Source organism: Arachis hypogaea, chromosome 7 (genome assembly GCF_003086295.3).
Source record: "Arachis hypogaea cultivar Tifrunner chromosome 7, arahy.Tifrunner.gnm2.J5K5, whole genome shotgun sequence".
Classification (NCBI taxonomy): domain Eukaryota; kingdom Viridiplantae; phylum Streptophyta; class Magnoliopsida; order Fabales; family Fabaceae; genus Arachis; species Arachis hypogaea.
This window is the reverse complement of record NC_092042.1, coordinates 68426528-68450217: the sequence shown is the minus strand read 5'-3', so window position 1 is coordinate 68450217 and position 23690 is coordinate 68426528. Positions and strand designations below refer to the sequence as shown.

At 34.1% G+C, this 23690-nt stretch overlaps 1 protein-coding gene across 3 annotated transcripts; it reads left to right on the top strand.

Moving 5' to 3' along the window:
• Positions 1-13367: 13367 nt before the first annotated feature.
• LOC112703345 (elongator complex protein 4) lies at positions 13368-18754 on the top strand. 3 transcript variants are annotated; one of them, XM_025754759.3, is made up of 10 exons: positions 13368-13867; positions 14256-14387; positions 14818-15019; positions 15145-15365; positions 15452-15527; positions 16387-16543; positions 16827-16905; positions 17649-17808; positions 17890-17981; positions 18433-18754. In XM_025754759.3, exons 3-10 carry the CDS (start codon positions 14887-14889, stop codon positions 18598-18600), a joined length of 1086 nt encoding a protein of 361 aa, XP_025610544.1. In that variant the 5' UTR covers positions 13368-13867; positions 14256-14387; positions 14818-14886; the 3' UTR covers positions 18601-18754. The 3 variants fall into 3 exon arrangements, with proteins under 3 accessions (XP_025610544.1, XP_025610545.1, XP_025610547.1); XM_025754760.3 differs by having other exon boundaries at positions 13435-13863; XM_025754762.2 differs by lacking the exon at positions 14256-14387 and having other exon boundaries at positions 13481-13867.
• Positions 18755-23690: the final 4936 nt, after the last annotated feature.

Genomic DNA, 23690 nt, shown 5'->3' with positions numbered 1-23690 from the left:
TTTTTTTATAAGTTACTGGTAAATCGGGTGAACTAGGCCTGAATTGTTGTAGATCGGAAAAGGTAGATAGATCAAGAAGTCAGATCGAGGAATACTTTTTTAAAGTAGCAAGTTGGTAATTAAATTGAGAGGTACTCTCGTAATCAATCTTATTTCAATCTAGTTACTCATTAATTTAATTGTTTAAGATAATGTTTGTATTGTCAGTGTCCAAAACAATTTTTTTATAGATTTGATCAAAATCATATCTATGTTGATGATATTTTAGTGTTAACATCAACATGTTATATATCACTGACTGATTTATCATCATCATATTATTACATCAGGCCAAATTATGATAAATATGTGTCACTAATAGTTTACATAATTAAGTTATATCAGCAAGCAAGCTGTGAACGAAAAATTGATCAAGCACTGACGGACAATGTTGGCCAATTTCATAGGTATTTTTGGTGCAATTAGAATTTTAAAAATGATTTTGGTGTACAAAACTAATCTTAAGAGCTACTTTATAAATTTTACACAACTCTATTTTTTGTTCATATACTCATAAACTACAAAAAAATATTTCATCTAATATTAAAATATATATAATATTTTTTTATAAATAACGTGAAGAAGAAAAACATAAAAATTATCATTAGAAGGTGTTACATCGCTATGCTTAACTCTAAAATGCTATCCATTTTAAAATAATATATTATTGTCATTGATCATAATATCAGGATTTTACTTATTTTCTTTTTTTAAAATTTTTCTAGGAATATCTTTTTTATTATTTGAAAACTATATAAGAACTCGATTACTCAAATTGATTCGATACGAATTGAAGTAGCTTGCATAAAGATAAAGGTTGAAGTAGAGTCTAATGGTGATGGAAGTTTAGTAGTTCATAAGCAACCTATTAATAATTTTCGCCACTCCTACTTCTTGACTCTTGAAGATTCTATTATTTTTTTCCATCCATATGTACCAAATGATAGCACAAAAAAAAAACAATTAGTCACCTGTTTCACTCCTCCTTCTTAACAGCCACTTCTATCCCGTTTTCAAAGTGTTGCTTAATTGTCTCTGTAATAGCCCACAATCTATCATAGTCAAACAACTATGCATACCGCACCTGCCAAGTAAACTCACAATGAATCCTCAACATCCTTTTTACCTAAAACGCACACACTATCATGCTGATCAATAACGCCTAACTTATATAATCTCTCCTAAGTATTAACTCTACCAACTAACACAAACCAGGTAAATAACTCAATTTGTGGTGGTACTAAACTTCTTCAAATAGAACTAGTAAAACTATAGCTTGTAATATCCTCTAGAAGTGTTTCTACCTGAAACTAGGCGAATAATTTCAGAGCAGGAGTAGAGATGAATGAGAAGATAGAAGACAAAGAATAACGAAAAGAAAGAGATATAGAAATATAAAAGTATGGTATAAAATTAAAGGATAAAATAGATAATAAAATTTTGAATAATTATTGACAGTTAAAAAATTAATGGTAGAGATAAATTTTAAAATAATTTTAAACATTAAGAATAAATTGAATTAAATTAAATATAAAAAATGATATTAAAATTTTTTAAAAATGTTAGAAATAAAATATTTTTATTTTTTTGTAATAATAAAAATTTATATGTAATTATTTTTATGTGAAATTAATAGTTAAAAATTATTAGATAATAATTTAATAAAGCATATTAAATTATCTATGTATTTTAATTCTGCTTGTGAGTTTCCAACTTTGGTAAAATTTCTGATGCAGTAGACACAAACAAAAAATCTCTTATGCGAGCCGTTTTGATTTTGCGGAACACAAGAAAAAAAGAGAGAAAAAAATCTAAACGGTCTTTGACTATTACCTCAAAAGACAATGAGATTTTCAACAAAAAAATACTCTTTTTTTTCTGATCTTTAATTTTATGAGACTGATTATCTCCCATTAATATTTTTTCTCTGTATTAATGTGATGAGCCTATATGACATGTTAAATTGTTGATTTGTCCATTAAAAACTAACTAAAATTGGCAAATTTTTTTTATTGAAAGTCTCGTTATCTTTTAAAGATAATTGTCAAAGCCGTTTAATTTTTTTATATTTTTTATTATATTATTTAAATAAATTAACTAAATTTACGGTATAAAATTGAAATATATTAATAATTTTTAAATTATTTTACTTATAAAAATTAAATAAAAAATTTATTAATAATTAATATATCTGTTTTACTCAAATTTTTGTTCCATTGTTAACAACAAATAAATCAACAATTTTTGAGTTTTGTTTCACAATCTCAATTTAAGGAGCGGAAATGACTCCTTTTGTGGGTGTCTCAAAGTCTCAATTGTAATTTCGAAAATAAAATTAAAAATAAAAAGAAAACATGCAAGGTGCCGAAGACAAAGTAAAATGCAGAAATTAAAACAAACAGGAAATTAAAAAGAAGATGTAGGAAGAAACATGAACGTAAAAGAGAAAAAGACGTAAAAGTAGAGGAATTTTATTAATAAAAACTGAAAGAAAGGGAAGTACAAATGTTTGAGTTCAGAGGAATTACTTAAGATTCTCAATTTTACTCTGTGATGCCAAGGGGCTGAGATCATTTTTGGGTTTCTAAGTATTTTCCAAGAAAAACTGAACTGATTACAATATTTTCCTAAAGACTAGCCTAATATCAGTTAATAGTTACCATTTGTACACCACTTGCAGAAAATTTGAATTTCTTGTAACTGTTCACGCACTTCTTGCTTGATGTTAATTTCAAAATTTAAATAAATAACCAACTATCAAATGATCTAATTTAATTTAAAATAGATATAAATATTATATATAGGAACATTACCAAATAACTAATTATTTCTTTTTATAATTTTCTTATAAAAATAATATTCGTCTAACATAATGCCCCCAAAATTTTCACTTGAAGTCATACAGGATTGAAAGTGAAAAATTTTGTTGTTTATAATAATAAGAGAAGTATATACAAACGTATGTTTATTTATTTTTTTTTTTAAAGTATATAATTGATAACAATAAATGTTTATAAGGATGAAATTTTGAAACACCATTTAGAAAGTACATAAGAGTACTCTACTCTTTCCCCTTTTCTTTGTTATTTTGTTTATTTATTTAAATGGGCTAAACAAAAAGTGAAATCACTCAATCCTCTTATCTTCTTGTGGTACATGTGAGAAAGATAATACGCTAGTGTTAAACTTTTTCTTCAACTCTGTATCCCCACGTACTCTCCCAAATTTTATCTATTACGATTGACTTTCTCTGTTCACAAGGGTTGATTATACCTAATTTTTCCAATATTCCAAGTAAGGTTTTACTGCTAGCTCCATCTTTATCTTTTCTTTTCCATTAATGATTGTGAAGAACCCTAACCCCAAAAATGACATGCAAAGTATCCCTTGTATTATTTATGACTATGAGTACTCGAATCTTACTCTGAAGAACATTCTTTTTTTTACCGCTTGTTTGTTGATCGTTGACAACCTCAGCATCCAATACTTGAATTATGGCAACCTCTAGCAACCATCTATCAACAATTCCTCCTCCTTCATCTAACGTGGCCACTTGCGATAAGCCTGTTGTCAAGAATGGCAAGGATTTTACTCCTGAACCAGAGGCCTCGAAATCAAAATTATGGGAATCTCAGGTGCTACTCCCTTTGACCATTGACGGTGTAGACTCAGCTTTTGTTGGCCCTATTGTCTCTCTTGAAGAAGCAAACAGGATAAAAAGTGTATTTCCTGTTCACCCTCAAAGAAAACCTGTTGCTTTTCAAGACTCCATTCCTATTGGATACTTCGACTCCAACAACAGACTATTCAGAAATTCCCCAAAGACCAACATTGGAGTTTACCATGCTTGGTTGGGTAGGGTTGAAACTGAGAAGATGACCTTGTGGAAAGAATTGGGATATATGACCTAATTCAGCTTAGTAAAAATTCCTATACTGTTAATTCAGGATTAATAGGAGGTGCATTGTACTTCTGGGACGAGACTTCTCATACGTTTCACACCCTTTACGGTATGATTACTCCTACTCTTCTGGATGTGGCTGCAATAACTGGCCTACCTCCCTTGGGAGAGGAAATTTTAACCACTACCCGGTCAACCATAGGCGTTAAGTATGCCATTGACATTTCTTCCACTACTTACCAGAGTTTCATTCTTAATAACAGAGGTCGAGATGGAGAACCTGTTTCTGATAATGAGCACATAGCATTCCTTCTCTATTGATTGAGTGGCGTTGTTTTCTGTGCCAGAAGTATTCAAGTTGAAATCGCCTATGTCCCATTGGCCGTTATGTTAGCTGAAGGCAAGAGGCTGTGTTTGGCCAAATTGTTCCTGGCTCGACTATATTTCACTCTAGATTGGATCACAGCCCATATGAGGGAGAAGAAAAGAATCACTAATATTGACGGCCCTATTTGGTTTTTTCAGTTGTGGCTGTCTGCTATTTTTGAATCTGAACTACAACCACGTTCAACCCAAAAAGGTCCTATAGATTCTGCGATTGCCGGACACCGCTTGCTCAATTTAGTCTTTCCTGATAAGTTGATGTCCTCACATGATAAGATGAAACACTTCTTCCGTGCTTTTTATCACTTGCCAGAGAAAGACCACAACATCAATTTGACTCCTTTTGCTAATTGTCAAATTGGTCAGGAATGGTTGACGCAATCGCTTACCCCAGCTAAGGTTACACAAAAAGAAAGCATCACTATTTGGTCACAGTTCTTAACTCCCCAATTATTTTTTGCTGGATTCCCAGGTGAGGATGACCTAAGGACAACGGTCTATATGCCAAATGCCGTTTCAAGACAATTTGGGTTAACTCAGGCCATTCCATCTCCTTACTATCTTCAAGAGTCACAATCTTTACATGTCAAAGTTGCTTCACTAGAGGATCTGTTGCACATTCAGAAAGATAATGCTTTGCGGAGAGATAAATTCCACCTATTCCCTTTTAAACCTTGCCTGTTGACCACGTATTCATTCTTTTCTTGGTGGAAAAACTATTACTCCTCCATTAAAGTTGCTTTCAATACTTGTTGTCAAAGGATGACCATTGTTCTTGTAATGCAAGAAGTGAGAAGAGCACCAATCGTCAAAAAAGGTAATTACAACTAAATTATTTGCTTCATTTTGATTTCAAAAATTATGGTCCTCTCTGTGTTGTTGTTATTAATGTTATTTTCTTCATGCATAATACCTTCTAAGAATATCACAATTGCACATGTTTTAATTATTTTATTATTCTTATTATTATTACAGAGAAAACAACTACCCCACTTGTTGCAAATCCTCCTTTGAGAAAGTCTTCTAGTAGGCTTGTAGGAAAAAAGAAATTCAATTTTAATTACTCAAGCCGCAGGGTAAAAAGAAGACTTGAACCAATTGAAGTGTCAATATCTTCAAATAGTGATGATGAGGATGACACATCAAATACATCCGATGACAATCTTGATGGATCGGTAATCTCTCAGCACAATGAAGTGGAAAACGAGAACACCTCATCAAGTGATAAATCAGTGAGTAAGTTCTCTTTTGAAGATGATGTTGATGCTCTTAGCCCCAGTGGTCAACTTGCTTCTCAGGTATTTTTATATATTTTCACATCCTCCATATTAAAATAGTATTATCTTAAAGAACTTACATGATGATGATATCTCTCATGCTGATTTTTTTTTAGCTTCAAAATTCTGAAATCCTCCCAAGTGAGCAGTCAGAAAAACAAATACCAATCACTTCTATTCATGCTCAGACCCCTAATGTGGTGAATGATTTATTGGCTGATTTAAAAAGTCTAAATGAAGCATATGCATGTAGCATGGATACACAGAAAGCTATAGTTGAATCTTGTTCCACCATTCAAAGTCACCTTTCAACAGAGCAGTCCCATACTACACCTCCTACAACCAAGATTGTTGACAATTCCATCATGCTTCCATTGGGCCAACAACTCAGTGTCATTCTATCCAAACCTGTTTTGACACTTGCTACGGATCCACAGTTCAAGGCTCAGCTTTCTGATATTCTTCAAACTTTTTCAACTACACCACATCCTGAGACTATTGATCCTTTGTTGGCTCACTTGCGGAAGGTTTATGAGGACCTTTATGCCAAATTTCTGGATTCTCAAGCAGCCATCTCATCGTATCAACAATTAACTGAATCTCTTTCTAAGTAAGACACCTCCTCTTTTGAGACTGCCAAAGCTACCCTGGCTGCCCATATTACAAAAGCTAAAGACCGGGCTCATGAGCTATCTGAGGAGATTCGAGACTTAGAACAATAGTTGACTGTCAAGAGAGGAACAAAAAATAGGCTGGATGCTGCTTTAATAAAGAATGAGATTCAATTTGCCAAAGCAAGTAGCATGCTTGACAGTAGCAATGCAGCCTTACAGTCACTTGAAGAGAAGATGCCCTCCTCACAGGAAGCTGCCAAAGAAGCCAGGAACTTCCAAACCGCTCTCCAAGCTGCAGTTACTCGCTTGAAGGAGATCTTTGAAACTTAGTCTTGCATTTCTTATGTGAACCTTTGTGATTTTAATATGTGTCTGCAATCTTCACTTTTTGAACCTTTAGAATTTTGTTTATTATTCGCTTTTGAATGCACTCTATCCTTATTTTGGAGCTTGGACACTTGCTATTTTTTTTTTCTTTGGACACTTCAACTGAATATTTTCGTGTCCTTAAACATGTGGAATGTTTATCTCATGTATGCCTGGCCTATGTACCTTTAAATATTTTCCATTTATTGAAGGAATTCTTCTTCCTGATCTGATTTCAATAATCTTATAGGCATTTCTAGAATAAACTTTGTCAACCACATAAGGTCCTTCCCAAGTTGGAGACCACTTACCATAAGTTTTTGACTTTTTTTCTATAGGCAAAATTGTTTTCCACACTAATCTCCAACTGCAAATGTCTTTGCTTTAACACGGCGGTTGTATGATTTTGACATAATCTCTTTTTGTCAAATCACCCGTTCTAAAGCTCTCAACCTTTCGTCATCTAGTTCATTGAGCTCATCATGCAAAGAATTCCAATAATCTACTACTGGTATCTCGTCTTGTCTAACCACCCTTATACTTTGCAGATTAATATCAATTGGCAACACCGTATCATGACCGTAAACTAACTTATACGGGGTGGTTCTAGTAGAACCTCTCGGAGAATTTCGGTAAGCCCAAAGAACTTGACTGAGAGTTTGGTGCCAATTTCTTGGCTGCCTTCCAATGTGTTTTTTAATTAATGCAATCAAAATTTTATTCGCTGCCTCCACTTGTCCATTGGCTTGGGCATAATATGGTGTAGAAGAAAGTATTTTTATATCCCTAGATTTGGCATATTCCATGACCTTTTTCCCAATAAACATGGTTTCTTGATCAGTGGTAATAGACTGAGGAATTCCAAACCTATGCACAATATGCTCCTCAATAAAATCTATTATTTCATTGTGAGTCACCTCCCTCAGAGGGATAGCCTCTACCCATTTAGAAAAATAATCAACACCAACCAAAATGAACTTATGACCTTTAGAAGAAGGTGGGTGAATCTGTCCGATAAGATCTAGAGCCCAACCTCTAAATGGCCATGGCTTAATTATAACATGCAGTTCTAACGTTGGAATATGTTGAAGGCTTCCATGTTTTTGGCATTCTTCACAGGACCTGGCATAATTTATACAATCTCTTTGAGTAGTTGGCAAATACAATCTTCTCCTATTTATCACCCATTTCATTTTTTTCCCTGATTGATGGGCACCACAAATTCCTTCGTGCACTTCAGCAAGAGCCAAATACGCTTCTTTTTCTCCCAAACATGTCAAGAGGTTCCATCAACAGATTTCTTAAACAAGACATTACTTATTAGAACATAACTTTGAGCCCTATATTTAAGTTTTCTATCGACACTAAGACTTGGATTTTTTAAATATTCCACAATTGGTACTCTCCAATCTTCTGGGTCTAATTTTTCTAATGACAACACTTCTCTTTCTCTCAAAGGCATAAATATGTCCTTTATCCTTTCTAATTTTTCTAGTGTTGAGGGCTTGATCTTATATCTTGAAGCAATTTGGGCTAATTCATTTGCTTCTTGATTTAACTCCCTTGGAACATGCCTTATAATGACATTATCAAATTTACTCAACAACTCTGTAGCCACATTGAAATACTTTCTTAAATTTTTACTAACACACCTATATTCAAGTGATACTTGACGGACTACGAGCTGTGAATCTCCAAAAATTTCCACATTTTTAACTCCTCTTTCTAATAATAATTCCAGTCCCATTATTAATGCTTCATACTCTACCTCATTGTTGGAACATGAATAATTATATTCAAAGAGGAATTTACTTGGCTCGCCACTTGGAGAAATAATTAAAATTCCTATACCAACACCACCCTTATGGCATGAACCGTCAAAATATAATTTTCAAGTTACCAGACCAACGAAACCCAGTAAACTCTCATCAATGTCAATACAAAGGATGATCAACCAGGAAATCAGCTAGAACTTGACCCTTAACGGCTCTTGCAGGAACAAAATGTAAAGAAAATTCTGTTAAGGCCAGCATCCATTTTCCTAGTCTACCATGCAATATTGAAGAAGATAACATATATTTAAGAACATCAAACTTAGAAATTACATAAACATTCCTTGGAATTAAATAGTACTTAAGTTTTAAACAAAAAATATAAAGCTAAACAAAGTTTCTCAATTGGAGAATAACGGCTATCAACAACATTTAGCACACAACTTAGATAATAAATCACTCTTTTATTGCCATTCTCATCTTCTTGAGCCAGCATTCCACCAATTGTTACTTCAGAAGCTGACACGTAAAGTTTTAGGGGTGCTCCGTGCCTTAGAGGTGTCATAATAGGAGGATTAGTCAAATACTGCTTGATGTTGTCAAAAGATTCTTGATGCTCTGTTTTTCATTGAAACTCTTCCTCTTTTTTCAACTTGATTAGAGGCGCAAAAACATTGGTTTTTCCTGACAGATTGGAAATGAACCTTCTGAGGTAATTGACCTTCCCTAAAAATGCTTGCAGTTGCTTTTTGTTAGCTGGAGGAGGAGCCTCTAAGATAGCCTTTGCCTTATTTTTGTCAATTTCAATCCCTTTTTTCTGCACTAAGAAACCAAGAAAATTCCCTGCACTCACACCAAATGCACATTTTAAGGGATTTATTTTCAATTTATGCTTTCTCATTCTTTTAAAGGCTTTTTTTAATTTTCTTGATGCTCTTTTTTAGCATTTGATTTGACAACCACATCGTCAACATAAATTTTCATAAAATTTCCAATAAAGTCATGAGAAATTTTATTCATTGCTCTTTGGTAAGTTGCACCAGCATTTTTGAGCCCAAATGGCATCACAACCCATTCAAAAGTTCCTAAAGTACCTAGACACCTAAATGCAGTCTTTGACACATCTTCCTCAGCTATGTATATTTGATTATAACCTGAATATCCATCCATAAAACTTAACATTTCATGACCAGCAGTAGAATCTATCAACATATCAACTATAAGCATTGGATATTCATCTTTTGGTGTTGCAGAATTTAAATATCTAAAATCAATAAAAACCCTTAATTTTCCATTCTTTTTCATGACAGGAACAATATTAGAAATCTAGTTGACATACCTTCCTGTTCTTATAAACTTAGCCTTAAGAAGTCTTTCAATCTCTTCTTTAATCTTCTGCACGACTTCAGGAGCAAATCTCCTTGGTGGCTGCTTGACAGGTTTAACATTGGCTTTCAATGGCAATTGATGTTCTACTAATTCACGACTCAAGCCTAGCATCTCTGCATAATCCCATGCAAAACAGTCGTGATATTCCTTCAAAATCTTCACCATTTCTTTTTTGAAATCATCAGGCAGCATCTTGCTCACATATGTTGGTCTAGGATAGTCACCGTTACCAATATCTACTTCCTCCAAAGGATCCTGCGCTTCAACCTTTTTTACAGTGTCAGTGTTATTTTTTTCAAAACCTAGAGGACCATCATCATATATACAATCATAAAGCACACTATCAATGCACCCTTCTCTGTCTGCCATATAGGCTGACAACCGAGCCAGTTGGCTCGTCAAGCTCATCTAAGTTTCTCCTGAGGCCGTATCCACCCCGGCCTTAGGGACCAAAATAAAACCATTCATATCTATTTTGCACATCTCAATATTTTCAGGATTAAATGCATTGGTGTCAACTGTCAGTGGCTTGACTCCAGGATTATACATCTTGAACTCTACATGCATCTCATCATAGTAACAGGTACTGTTGTCAGCAAGAACTTCTTCCACTCCTCCATCTTCATTCCAGAAAATCAATTTTTGATGTAAAGTGGATGGAATAGTACCCATTCCATGAATCCAATCACGTCCCAAAAGCAAGTTAAAACCAGCCTTTGAAGGAACCACAACAAATAGAGTTGGCCTATTGATAGAACCGGCCTCAATTGACAGCAGAACCACACTTCTAACAGAAGAAGTCTTTTCATTAAAATCTGTTACCCCAATGCTACTTTTAATCAGATCTTTTTCAGTTTTTCCAAGCCTTCCCATTATTCTTTCAGGCATGAGATTAACAGCAGCTCCCCCGTCAACCAAAATCTTATTGACTATCCTTCCATCAACACGAGCCTTGATATGCAGTGTTAGTGGTATGTGAAAATACCTGATGAAACTTACAAAATTTCTTATTCTTTATTTCATCAGTTGTAGGCATCTTTTTTCCTTCAGGTAAAATAAGCTGCTTATCTTTTAATAAAACCTCAAATATTTGATATGCTTTAGAAATATCAAAAGAATAAGTCTTATTTTTAACTTTAGAATAAGAAGAAACTTTTTCTTTTCCTTTAACAGGCTTCAAAGATTTTCATACATATGGAGGACCCCACGTAATTCGGCAATATAAATCTCTTTCTCATCTGAATCACTACTATCGGAAAAACAATCAACATATGCAACCTTTTTTGAACCCTTTTTAAAATTTTCTTTTTCTTTCTTAATTTGTTCTATCTGTCTTACTCTCTCAGCTAATTGGGAAAGATCTAAAGTATGTTGATTAACAAGCTTCTTCCTAACTCCAAAGTCTAGCCCATTAGTAGCCATTTTGACAACTTCAGATTCTGGAATCAGAGTAAAATATTTATTCCTCATGTTTCTAAACTGCGCCAAATAAGTATCAATGGATTCTCCTTCTACACGTTTGAAAGAGAATAAATCCGTAAGACTAACTTTCAATTCACCTCAGAAAAACTAATCATGAAAATTTCTTTCTAATTGCGCCCAAGAATGAATAGAATTTGGTCTCAAGTTGGCGAACCATGTAAATGCATTTTTTGTTAAAGAAGAAGGAAAGTATCTCATCTCGAGATATTTATTAGAAGCTGCTTCCACAATTTCAACAGTATATCGAGCAATATGCTCTACTGTAGACTCATTTTCTTCTCCAGAAAAATTTGTAAGGGATTTTGGAATTTTCCAACCCCTTGGGAGCTCTGCTTGTTGGACACATTCAGGAAAAACAGACACAAAATATGGCCTATTTAAGCAACCAATATTAAATCCCAAACGCTTTAACACTTATTCAACATTTCTTGCTAGATTATAATGCCTTCCTAAGTTGTTTTACCTAAGTCTTTCTAACATATCATCAGCATTTTGACCATGTCTAGGCATATAGACATCATAATTAGGAATTGCTCCACCATTTTAATTGACATTATCAAATCTTAAACCTTGGTTATTATTTTCTTCTAAATTTACCACAGTAGCAATCTTATTGACTTGCCTATTTAATTGTTCAATTCTAGTGTTTGTGTTTTCTAAAAGAGTATTTAAAACTGTCACCATTTGATAAGTTAACATGTTTACTAGATCATGGTGGTTTTCATCCATCTGTTGCCTAATATTTGCTAAAGATCCCACAGTTTGACTAGGTTGATTAACAGGCATTGCTCTTGACATGTTAGGAAATACAGGTCTGAAATTTTCTACCCTAGTGACTGTGGATGTAGTAGAATTAGATGCACTGTTATTTCTTGTATTAATAGAATGTGAAAAAATTTGTTGTGATACGTGTGAACCTGACACCCCAGAAGCAGGTACATTTGACATGCCATATGGATTTTGGTAAATAGGATTTTGAAAAGTTGAGTAGAGAGGCACAAGCAATCCTTGTGTCACTATGGAGGGGACATACCCCGGTGGCAAGCCATATGGCGGCCACCCCACGGTATTTATGTGAGTTGTATTTAACCCTGTATGGGCATGGCCAATGCCATCATGCCTCACTGGCTTTAAGGTAGGCTTTGCGTTTGAAATCACAGGAGAATTTCCGGATTCATTTCCTCTAATCTCATCACTAGAAGTAGAAGAAGATGCTGCAGAAGTATTTGACATGTCAACTGACGCTGATTTCCTTGGCTCTGGACGCACGAACTTACCACTGTGCAACCACATGCAAATTCAAAACTCTTGATTTTTCTTTTGACAAACTACAATCTATTGACAATGTCCCACCGGGCGTGCCAATTTGTTTTACTCAAATTTTTGTTCCATTGTTAATAACAAATAAATCAACAATTTTCGAGTTTTGTTTCACAATCTCAATTTAAGGAGCGGAAATGACTCCTTTTGTGGGTGTCTCAAAGTCTCAATTGTAGTTTCGAAAGTAAAATTAAAAATGAAAAGAAAACATGCAAGGTGCCGGAGGTAAAATAAAATGCAGAAATTAAAACAAACAGGAAATTAAAAAAAAGATGAAGGAAGAAACATAAACGTAAAAGAGAAAAAGACGTAAAAGTAGAGAAATTTTATTAATAAAAACCGAAAGAAAGCGAAGTACAAGTATTTGAGTTCAGAGAAATTACTTAAGATTTTCAATTTTACTCTGTGATGCTAAGGAACTGATAGCGTTTTTGGGTTTCTAAGTGTTTTCCAAGAAGAACTGAACTGATTATAATATTTTTCTAAAGCTCTATTTATAGACTAGCCTAATATCAATTAACAGTTACCATTTGTACACCACTTGCAGAAAATTTGAATTTCTTGTAATTATTTCTGCACTTCTTGCTTGATATTAATTTCAAAATTTAAATAAATAACTAACTATCAAATGATTTAATTTAATTTAAAATAAATATAAATATTATATATAAGAACATTACCAAATAACTAATTATTTCTTTTTATAATTTTCTTACAAAAATAGCATTTCGTCTAACAATATCATATAAATATATTTTAAAAAAATTATTAAAAAAAACTAATTAATCTTACAAAATTAAATATGAAAGACCAAAAAGAAGTTATTTTATTTTGGTTGGCGGCCTCGAAATCCTTCGACAAAAAATTATTAGCGACCAGGACCGGTATTCACCGAAAAAAAAAAACATACCTGAAACACCCTTACTTTTGCCTTTTGGGCGAACCCGAACCCATCCCACTATCCCAGGTCACAACCCACAAACGGCCACCCCTCCCAATCCCAACTCAGTCTCCACTCTTGTCTCCCTCTCACCTCCTACCTCACTCGCCGGTCACCGCCGAACACAACGGCAGCCAACGGAGGTCATTTCCCTCGCCTGCTTGCCGTCACCGTTGGCTCCTTTGCCTCGTCCCCGCGCCGTCTGTCTCTGCTGAGTCTGCTTGCCTCTGCTTCCTCGCCGTCTTGTCGTCTGTCTCTGCTTCTCTGGCCGTCGCCGTAGTTGATGGTGCATCTGCTCTGCTCGCGCCTTCTCTCCTTGCCGGTGGCCTGCCTCTGCAACCTCAACCCGTCGCCGTCTTTTTGCTTCTGCTTCTGCAATGTGGGTGAGTCACTGAGTTGTTTTATTTTTTCAGTTTTTCTTTTATTAATTTTTTATACTTAGTTTATCTAGGTCTAGATAATTTGTTTAATTTTGAGTCACCAAAAAAAAAAAGATAATTTGTTTGATTTTATGTAATTAGTTATTACTGATTAGATAATTGGTTCATTGATTGATTTAATTTTTTTTCTTTGATAGTATTTTGAGATGGATTGTTATGTTTAATGTTTGTACTCCTATTCTATCAAATTAAGATTCTATTGTACTACTGAGTAATTTAATCTATTTTCATTATTAGTTATTTTTAGGAATTGATACTTAATTGATGTTAAAGTGTTATTGAAGACACTCGTGTTTCAAATTTTAATTTTAACTTTTTGATGATTTTATAGGGTCAACCGTTGACTCGTCGGTTGAACTAGTAATCTAGTGACATAGTACTCCGAACCAGTTCGATTTTGGTAACTAAGCTTCCGTGTTCCCTTCTCTCTTCTAATAACGACGCTCACTTCGCATCTCCAAGGGTAACTATACATTTTCGGCAATGTTCTTTCTGTATTTACATCCTCGCAATTTTCAGTTTGACTTACTTGGTAGTGGTTCACTCACAAGGCATGCTTCTTTTGTTTTGTTTACTTGTATCTGCATTTAAGGTGTTTGATAAATTGTCTGAGAAAAACTCCTAGCTAGTGATGTCTCTAAGCCTGTGTAGACGTAGAATCATTAAAGTGAATAAGACAGCAAGGATGGAACTGTTTATTCTTTTATTATTTTTATAACAGCTTAATACTTGTTAATATCCCAATTTTGAATGCTTTTGTGTTGTTCTTTTTTAAGATATTTTAATAAGTTAGTTTCTTTTGTGCTTGTCTGACATCTAAACTTTTTATGATTATACGGTACATGCTTGTGTAGTTTCCAAAAGAGTAATGTATTGTCATGTGAATTTTTCAGCCTATTGGGTGTTGGGTGGACTTACAGCAACTTCTGCTCTTTGCTTCCTCAGACTGTTATTGATGCAGAATGGCTACTACTAGGACTCGAGTTAGTAGCTTCTCTCACAATGTATCATCTTTAAAATCTTCACAGCATCCTGGTCTTAAGAATGGCCCCAATGGGACAACTTTCGTATCATCTGGGATCTCTGATCTGGACAGTAATGATCTCACTAAATGGCTCTTGATTTGCCTTTTATTCAATGCCTGAATTAAATAGTTTTGTTTGATTAATTTGTATTGCTTTTCCATATCATTTTTTTTGTTTGTTTATTTTTTTGAATAGAAATTTTAGGAGGAGGTTTTTCTCTGGGTAGCCTTGTTATGATTATGGAAGATGCAGAAGCGCCTCATCATATGCTTCTATTGAGAAATTTTATGTCTCAAGGACTTTTGCATAGACAGCCACTCTTGTATGCTAGTCCATCTAAAGATCCTAGAGCATTTCTTGGTACTTTGCCGAGTCCAGGGTCATCCAAAGATGATACATCGCACAAACCTAGCCATGTACTTTGCTCGGCCGTTGCACTTTGTGATGTGTATAACTATAAATTTGTGATGGTAATCTAATCTTTTGTATGCTCATATCACAGGAGAAGGATCTTAGAATTGCATGGCAGTACAAGAAGTACTTTGGTGAGCCTCAGCTAAATATCAATACTAATAATGGTAAGCTTATGTATAATTTCTTCCCATGTTTGGTCTTTAACTCGTTGTACACTGTTATATCATTTGTGATATTAATGCTATCACTATGGATCATTTAGTTCACTTAAATTTGCATGATAATAATTTTAATTAAATTGTGGACTGCAAGTTTCACTCAAGACTAAACAGCATTCATCTATATAGCAAAAGTGAGTATTCCAAGTAAATATTGTCAATGTATAATGTTATTGTAAATAATTGAAGTTTCAAGTCATATGTAAGCACACAAATCACTGTTTGTGCAACAATATGTCACGAATTATGTTAAAGTATCACTGATGGAACCCAAGTATGACACATGTATTTGCTAGGGAAGCTATATTAAAAAGGAATTAATTAGAAGAGCAGAGTAATGAGAGTAGTGGGGTGCTGAGATCCTCTCATGGTTTTTGATGAGCTGGAGGAGAGAAAAGGGAAGAGTGAGAATTCTTATTATTTGGTTTGAATTGGGGTACCTTCTAGACTTAGAAAGTTAAAACTCTACTGGTTTATCCCTGTTTCAGCAATATACACATGATTCTTTCTTTCCCTCCTTTTCACATCTTATACCTGTGGCATTTTAATTAGGTTCTATGAGTTTTACCATAAGAAGATAAACAAGCCAATGGTGCTAACAATGGCACTAGTCTATCCTTTTAGTTTGTTTTATGAGCTTGACATAATATATGTTTAGAAGCTCTCAAGAACTCATTGTTATATCTGAAGATGAAGTTATTTATTATGGAACTCTGATTTTTATAATGATCTACGGAAAGTGAACGCATCTCAATATGTCAAATCAGGATGTGTAAATATTTTGTATAATACTTTCATTCTGCAGGTGGTCATCATGATTATTGCAATGATCTTGACTTGCGAAAGCCCTTGGAAAGACATTTTTTCACTAGCAATAATGTAGATTGTGTTAGCATCCAAAATTCCCCAAACCTTGATGCTCTTAAAGATCGTTGTGCTGAATTTCTTGCTCAATTCTCAAGGTGTTGCTCAATTCCAGAAATATATTTCTTAGATATAAATATTCCTAGGCCTCTTGTAATAATTAAAGAATTTAATGGAGTTGGATGCCTGATAATATGGTCACACAGTCAAGTCTAGACACAGAACTGATTAGAGATGGACTTTGTCTATAGAGAGTTTCCTATTCATCATTTTGTTTTTCTTGGCATAAATTTAGTTTGTGTTGAAGACTATAAAGTTCACTTGAAATATAGAGCTGTCATTCTTTTTAATTTACTAATTTGATGGATGGCATTTTAATAGAAATGAAGGAAGCATTTCCTCCGCTGGTCGTATTGCAATCCAGTCATTCTGTTCTCCACAGTGCAAGTATTCAGACATGGTGAGAATTATGTTTTTCTCCTTAATCACTTGTTCTTCTGAACTACTAAGTTTCTCTACTGTCTTTGAACAGTATTTTTTAATGGATTAATGGCCAAATTCGCCCCTGAAAAATTTGCCGTTCTCCAAATAAAAAATAATCAATATTTGTCCTCCTGTCACTTTTTTGACACTTTCCGTTAACGATTAATGATATAGAACATTAATTGACAGCATACATGTCACCTGGCATGTTTTATTAGATGCTGACCAAATATGTTTATGAAAATCTATCAATTTAGTTTCTTTTTCCAATCAGGTAAACCCTAATACCAATAACCGAAATTGGAGAAAAGGGCTAAATTAATATATTTTTATAAATATGTCTGGTTAGCATCCATTAGGACATGTCAGGTGTCATGTATGCTGTCAGTTAACGTTTTACATCATTAATTGTTTATGGCAAGTGTCAAAGAGTGATGAAAGGACAAATGTGATTTATTTTTAATCTTTGAAGGAATAATTTGATGATAAAATCTTTCAGGGACGATTTTGGATAGTGGTCAATATTTCAGGAATGAATTTGACCATTAACCTATTTTTTAATTAGTTTTTTTAAGAAAAATCCCTTTTTAGTCATAAAATTTTGAAGTTGATATCAGTTTGATCCTCAAAAATGGTTGATTTCTTGTCATATAATAATACTTATTAGATCTTAGCATTGGATAAGTGTTCTGCATTCTGTAAATGATATTGTTACTGCAGGAGTGGCATATGCTTTCCTTTATTCGATCTTTAAAAGGGATGGCCCGGTCTTCAAATGTCGTTGTTGTTGTAACGTTTCCTCCGTCACTTCTATCGCCATCATGTTCAAAACGATTGCAACATATGGCAGACACTTTGCTTTCTGTCAGGGCAATTCCAGGTTCATAACTGAACTTATATATTTCATCTGTTTATTTTATGAATCACCTCAAATTTCTTCGCTGGATTACATTTGTTTCAGATGAGGACAAGGAACTAGCAAAACTCCTCACTGGATACCAGGACATGGTTGGGCTGTTAAATGTACATAAAGTTGCACGGTTAAATACACAGGTGTGTGTATATATATTATTCTGTAGAAAGTATTATACTAGTATTATACTTTTTTATTTGTCAACTCTATTTTATGCACATCTTTAGTAGTGGTCAATGGGCATAAAACAGTTACACCCATTTACCACATTATATATCCCTTCCGGTATGCATATTGTTTTCCACCTATTTATGCTTTCATGTGCAATTGTGGTTTCCTTTTGTAGTTTAAAAAAAATTCATCATTGTAGGACCTTAATCGTACCTGTGCTTTGGCAAATTGCTTTTGGCATCACCGTTATTTATTAATTAATTTTATCATTTTGGTGTTGTAATTTGAAAGCTTTTGACTCTACAATTTGTATGCATAAGCCAATTGGAAATTGGAAATTCTATTGGAGAAAAAAATGCATTTCTTGAAGCTATCGTTTTTTGTATGTATCTGTTGATCTTGTGCTTTGCCACTTGGCAGGTTCCTGTGATTCTTGATGCTACAACATTCTCAATAAAATTGCAAAAACGGAGGTTTTTGGTTTTCGAATGTTTAAATCAAGCCCCAGTTGACGGGTCCGGAGGAAGTTCTTATGGCAATTCTGGTGTATGTTCTACATCAACTAAAGCTGGGCCTCTAGATTTTTAGGGTTTAATTATTCTGTTAGTCCGTATAGTTTTACTAAATTTATAATTAGGTTCTAATATGATACGAGTTTTATGGGACAAACAGAGAATTGTCATATGCCAATTGGTCCAATGAAAAGAGCAACAATTAAGAGAATAAAAGAAGGTTTTGCAAACATGGCTAAATTATTTGTTTAGAAGATGCATCAAGAATTGAGTAAGACAATGATTAGCGATTATAAAAAATCAAATGTCTTACTATTTACAAGATGTATTGAAGACTCTCGTTAGTCAAGATGAATTAAATATGCATCACTTTTATAGTATTTATTTTAGTTTGTTTTGTTTGTTTTAGGTCGAGTTATGATTTGATCTATTTTTATTTTAGTGAACTTATGAGTTAGGGTTTTACTTAAGAGGTATAAAAATTCTCTAAAATCTAGTAGTTACTTTTTTTTTCCTTAATTTTGATGAATGAAATTATGAGTTTCTTTAAGAAACTTGGGTGTGAATAGGAGAGGTAGAGTAATTCCTTTAACTGTTGTATCAGAAAATTAAATTGAGGTAGATGAGTCATTTTCTTTGATTTTTCATCTTATTCTGGGTTATGTTTCGTATCATTTGGTATCAGATTTCAGGTATTAGATTCATCCTTATTAATTCATATTTGTTCTTCTTTATTCTAATTAAAAAAAAAATCCGTGTCATTCTCTGCGTCGTCTATTATTTATCTTCGTGTCTTCTTTCGTCTCTTTTTGTTCCTTCTTGTTATTGTCTCTTTTATTGTTTATTATTTCCTTACTATTCGTGGTTTCCCTTTGTTCCTAATGTCTATAACATTAGGTTTTTTCGTAGCATTAGGTATATTCTGAAGAAAAAAAAAAACCTACACCATTGAAGGAACTCTTATTGTTACCTTTTAATTCAACTTTTTGTATAAGTTAGATTGGATCACTTAATGTCAGAAAAAAAATAGCAAGACAAAAAAAAAATATTCAGTGCACAAAAAAAAAAGTTGTTTTAATTGTCAATAACAACAAAATGTCATTGAACTTTATCATGTATCATATGTACAGAGAGACAGTTTACATGTAGATCTTGTTTGACTACCTCATGGAATACATGGATGGTTGTACTGGATCTTTCCCTTTCACCTATTGTCCATCTTCTATCTCATCCACCTTCTTGACTGGTACTCTATGGATCTTCTTTTCACATGTGCAAACCACTTGAGATGCAATTCTACCATCTTTTCCACAATAGGTGCTACTCCAACTCTCTCTCTCTTATATCTTCGTTCCTTATTCTATCCAATCGCTTAAGACCACTCATCTATCTCAAGATCTTCATCTTTGTCACACTTAACTTATGTTCGTGCTCCCTTTTGGTCGCCTAACACTCTGTATCATAAAGCATAGCTGGTCTGATAGCAGTGCGATACAATTTACCTTTAAGTTTTAAAGGCGTTTTTTTATCCCATATAAAATAAGACGCACTCCGCCATTTTGACTAATCTGCTTGAATCCTATGATTTATATCCTGTTCAATTTCTCTATTATCATGTACAATGCATCCAAACTACTTAAAATTTTTAACTTTTCATAGGATGTTTTCTCTAATCTTCACCTCTATATTAGGGGTTTTCCTTCAGCGGCCGAACTTACATTTCATATATTCCGTCTTGCTACGGCTTATGCGCAGACCATATACTTCTAGAACTTCTTTTAATAAATCCAACTTCTTATTTAGGTCTTTACTTGACTTTCCCATAAGGACGATATCATCGGCAAAAAGCATACACCATGGCATAGGCTCTTGGATATGCTCTGTGAGTACTTCCAAGACTAATGTGAAAATGTATGGACTTAAGGATGATCCCTAGTGTAATCCTATATCAATAGAAAATTCCTCTGGCACACCACCTTGAATCTTCACACTAATTGTAGCCTCATCATATATGTCTTTAATTGCACAAATATATGTGATCCTTACTCTTTTCCATTCTAAAACCTTCCATAAGACCTCCCTTGGCATCCTATCATACACTTTTTCTAAATCAATAAACACCATATGTAGATCTCTTTTATTACTATGATAACTCTCCATCATTCTTCCTAACAGGTATGTCGCTTCAGTGGTGAATCTGCTTGGCATAAAACCGAATTGGTTCTCTGTTACTTGTGTCTCTTGTCCCAACCTCCGTTCTGTCACAAATTTTCATAACTTCATGGTATAGCTCATGAGCTTGATCCCTCTATAGTTTCCGTAACTTTGTATACTTGTAGATAGGTATCAAGTTGTTCTTTTCTCTACTCATCTGACATCTTCTTTGACCTTAAAATCTCATTACAAAACTTGGTTAACCCAACTGATGCTTTTCTCTCGAAGGTCCTTCCAAACTTCAATTAGAATATTATCGAGTCCTACTGTCCTACCATTTTTCATCCGCTTTAGAGCCTTTTTTTACCTCAAAATCCCAAATCCTTCGACAGTAGTCAAAATTTTGATCTTATTCTCTCGTGCATAATTGACTAAGGCTCGGAAGAGTCTTCTGTCATTCATTAAATAACTCGCAGAAGTAGCTCTTCTACCTTTAATTAATCTTCTCCTCTTAAACCAAAACCTCTCCGTATTTATCCTTTATGCACTTAACTTGATCCAAGTCTCTCGTTCTTCTTTCACAACTCTTTGTGATTCTATATATACCTTTTTTTTTCCTTCTTTTGTGCCTAAAGATTGGTAGAGACCCCTCATATGCTCTTGTTCTTGCTTTACTTACAACCACTTTTATCTTTTTCTTAGCCGCCTTATATTTTTTCCGTTATCTGCATTGCATCACAAAGACCACTCATTAAAGCACTCTCTTTTCACTTTATCTTTTCTTGTACACTCGCATTCCACCACTAGGATTCCTTGTCCCCTGGTTATATCCCTCTAGATTCACCAAAACTTTCTTTTGCTATTCTTCTAATAACTTCTACCATCTCCCTACACATCTCCTTCGCGCTTCCCTCCTCATCCCACTTTGTCTCTTCTCCGACCTACCTTAGAAAGCTTCTTTGTTCCTCACCTTTCATCCGCCACCACCTCGTTCTTAGATTCTTCGTATGATGTCTTTTTCTCAATTTTCGCTCAACGCAAAAATCCATGACGATTATCCTATATTGTGTCGTTAAACTCTCTTCCAGAATAATTTTACAATTAATACAAAATTTTTGATCAACTATCCTCGACAAGAAGAAGTCGATTTGAGAGCCTGTCATACCACTCCTATAAGTTATAAGATGTTCGTCTCTCTTTTTAAAACATGTATTTGTGATAAGAAGCTTAAAGGTTGATGAAAAGTCCAAAATAATTTTACCCTTGGTATTGACTACTCTAAAACTATGGCCTCCGTGAATACTTTCATACCCAGTCACTTTTCTTCCAACATGGCCATTTAAATCTCCTCCTAAGATAATCTTATCTCCCGAAGGTATGTCTTGGACCAAACTCTCTAGATCCTCCCAAAACTTTATCTTGTGTTGCTCGTTCGAACCCACTTGCAGTGCATAGGCACTAATTACATGAAAAGTGCCTCCTTTCACCACAAGTTTGATAGAGATGATCTGATCTCTCACCCTCTTGGCATCCACTACGTCCTTCTTCCACTGCTTATCCACGATAATACCTACCCCATTCCTATTCTTCACTTTTACTATATACCAAAGTTTAAACCCAGAAGTATCCAACTCCCTAACCTTTGCACCGACCCATTTTGTTTCTTATAGGCATATGATGTTAATCTTCCTCCTTGTCATGGTATCCACTACCTCCATGGATTTTTTTGTTAGAGTGCCTATGTTTCATGTCCCAAATCTCAACTTTCTGTCGCTCCGACCTTTACCTTTACATTTTTCTTTGTGAACTAGCTTATTTACCCTTGTTTGTTTATAAAAACGCGAGAATCCTTACTCATTTAACACTATACTCAGGCACCGATGCAGCGGCTCTTGCTCATTTGACACTGTACGTGAGCCATACAACACATTCCTTCCAGACAATAACCTAGCTTTAGCGCAATAACGTCTTTGATCAATGTCATGAATATTCGACTAATTTTTTATGTTGGATGTCGAAGGCCTAACACAACCCTCCTTTATACGGGCTTGGACCGGCTATGTATCGCAGGTGTAGCATAGGTAGAGTTAGTTGTGTTATCATAAAAAAAAAACTCAAAAAAATATAAAAAAAAATCTTTAGATTATTATTATTATTATTATTATTATTATTATTATTATTATTATTATTATTATTATTATTATTATTATTATTATTATTCTTATTCTTCTGTCTTTGTCCTTTTTTCAATCTTTTTTCCTTTTATCATGGGTTGGATTCTCTCTCTTTTCTTATTTTATTTGATTTCTAAAGTTCAACAGCCAAAGAGATTCAAGAGTAGTAAAAGACAGAAGTGGTGAGTTCAATAGAGGGTAAAAGCCATTTTTGAGAATAAACACGAATGTCCATCCATGAGTGAAACACATGAGAGAATAATTGTGAGATCCTTTCTATAATATTTTTGTTACAGGTTCATTGTTATGGCAGTTTATTCATAAGATATTTTAGTTGACATGGAGATGATGCAACGAGCCATTCAATACTTAACTAATCGCTTGAATGAATTGGAAGCATGGAGGCAAGAGGTGACACATACATTGTCCAGGACTACTAAACATGGAACTTTTGAAATCGGCATCAGAATCATCTACCTTCTGATGATGACTCTGATGGAGCTCCAACACCTCAACACAAAAGTCAAGATAGTAATATCAATGTCATCAAGATGCAAAATACCACCATTCAAAAGGAGAAATAATCCTGAAGCTTATTTGAAGTGGGAACGTAAGGTGAAAAGAATTACTCTAAGATAAAAAAGGTTCGTTTGGCAGCAATTGTATTCTCTGACTATGCTTTGCTTTGGTGCGATGAACTAGTGAAGACAAGACGGCGGAATGACGATCACCCTATAGAAACTTGGGATCTTATAAAGCACCTCATGAAGAAGAGATTTATGCCTTCATACTATTACAGGAAAGTTCACTAGAAGTTACATTGGCTGACTCAAGACTC

What these genes read in the sequence shown, in the direction of transcription:
- LOC112703345 (XM_025754759.3), top strand. Translation starts at nt 14,887, where the DNA reads ATGGCTACTACTAGGACTCGAGTTAGTAGCTTCTCTCACAATGTATCA. An exon ending in TGGGATCTCTGATCTGGACA is followed by an intron (nt 15,020 to 15,144) that starts GTAATGATCTCA and finishes TTTTTTGAATAG; the next exon opens with AAATTTTAGGAGGAGGTTTT. An exon ending in TTCTGTCAGGGCAATTCCAG is followed by an intron (nt 17,809 to 17,889) that starts GTTCATAACTGA and finishes CATTTGTTTCAG; the next exon opens with ATGAGGACAAGGAACTAGCA.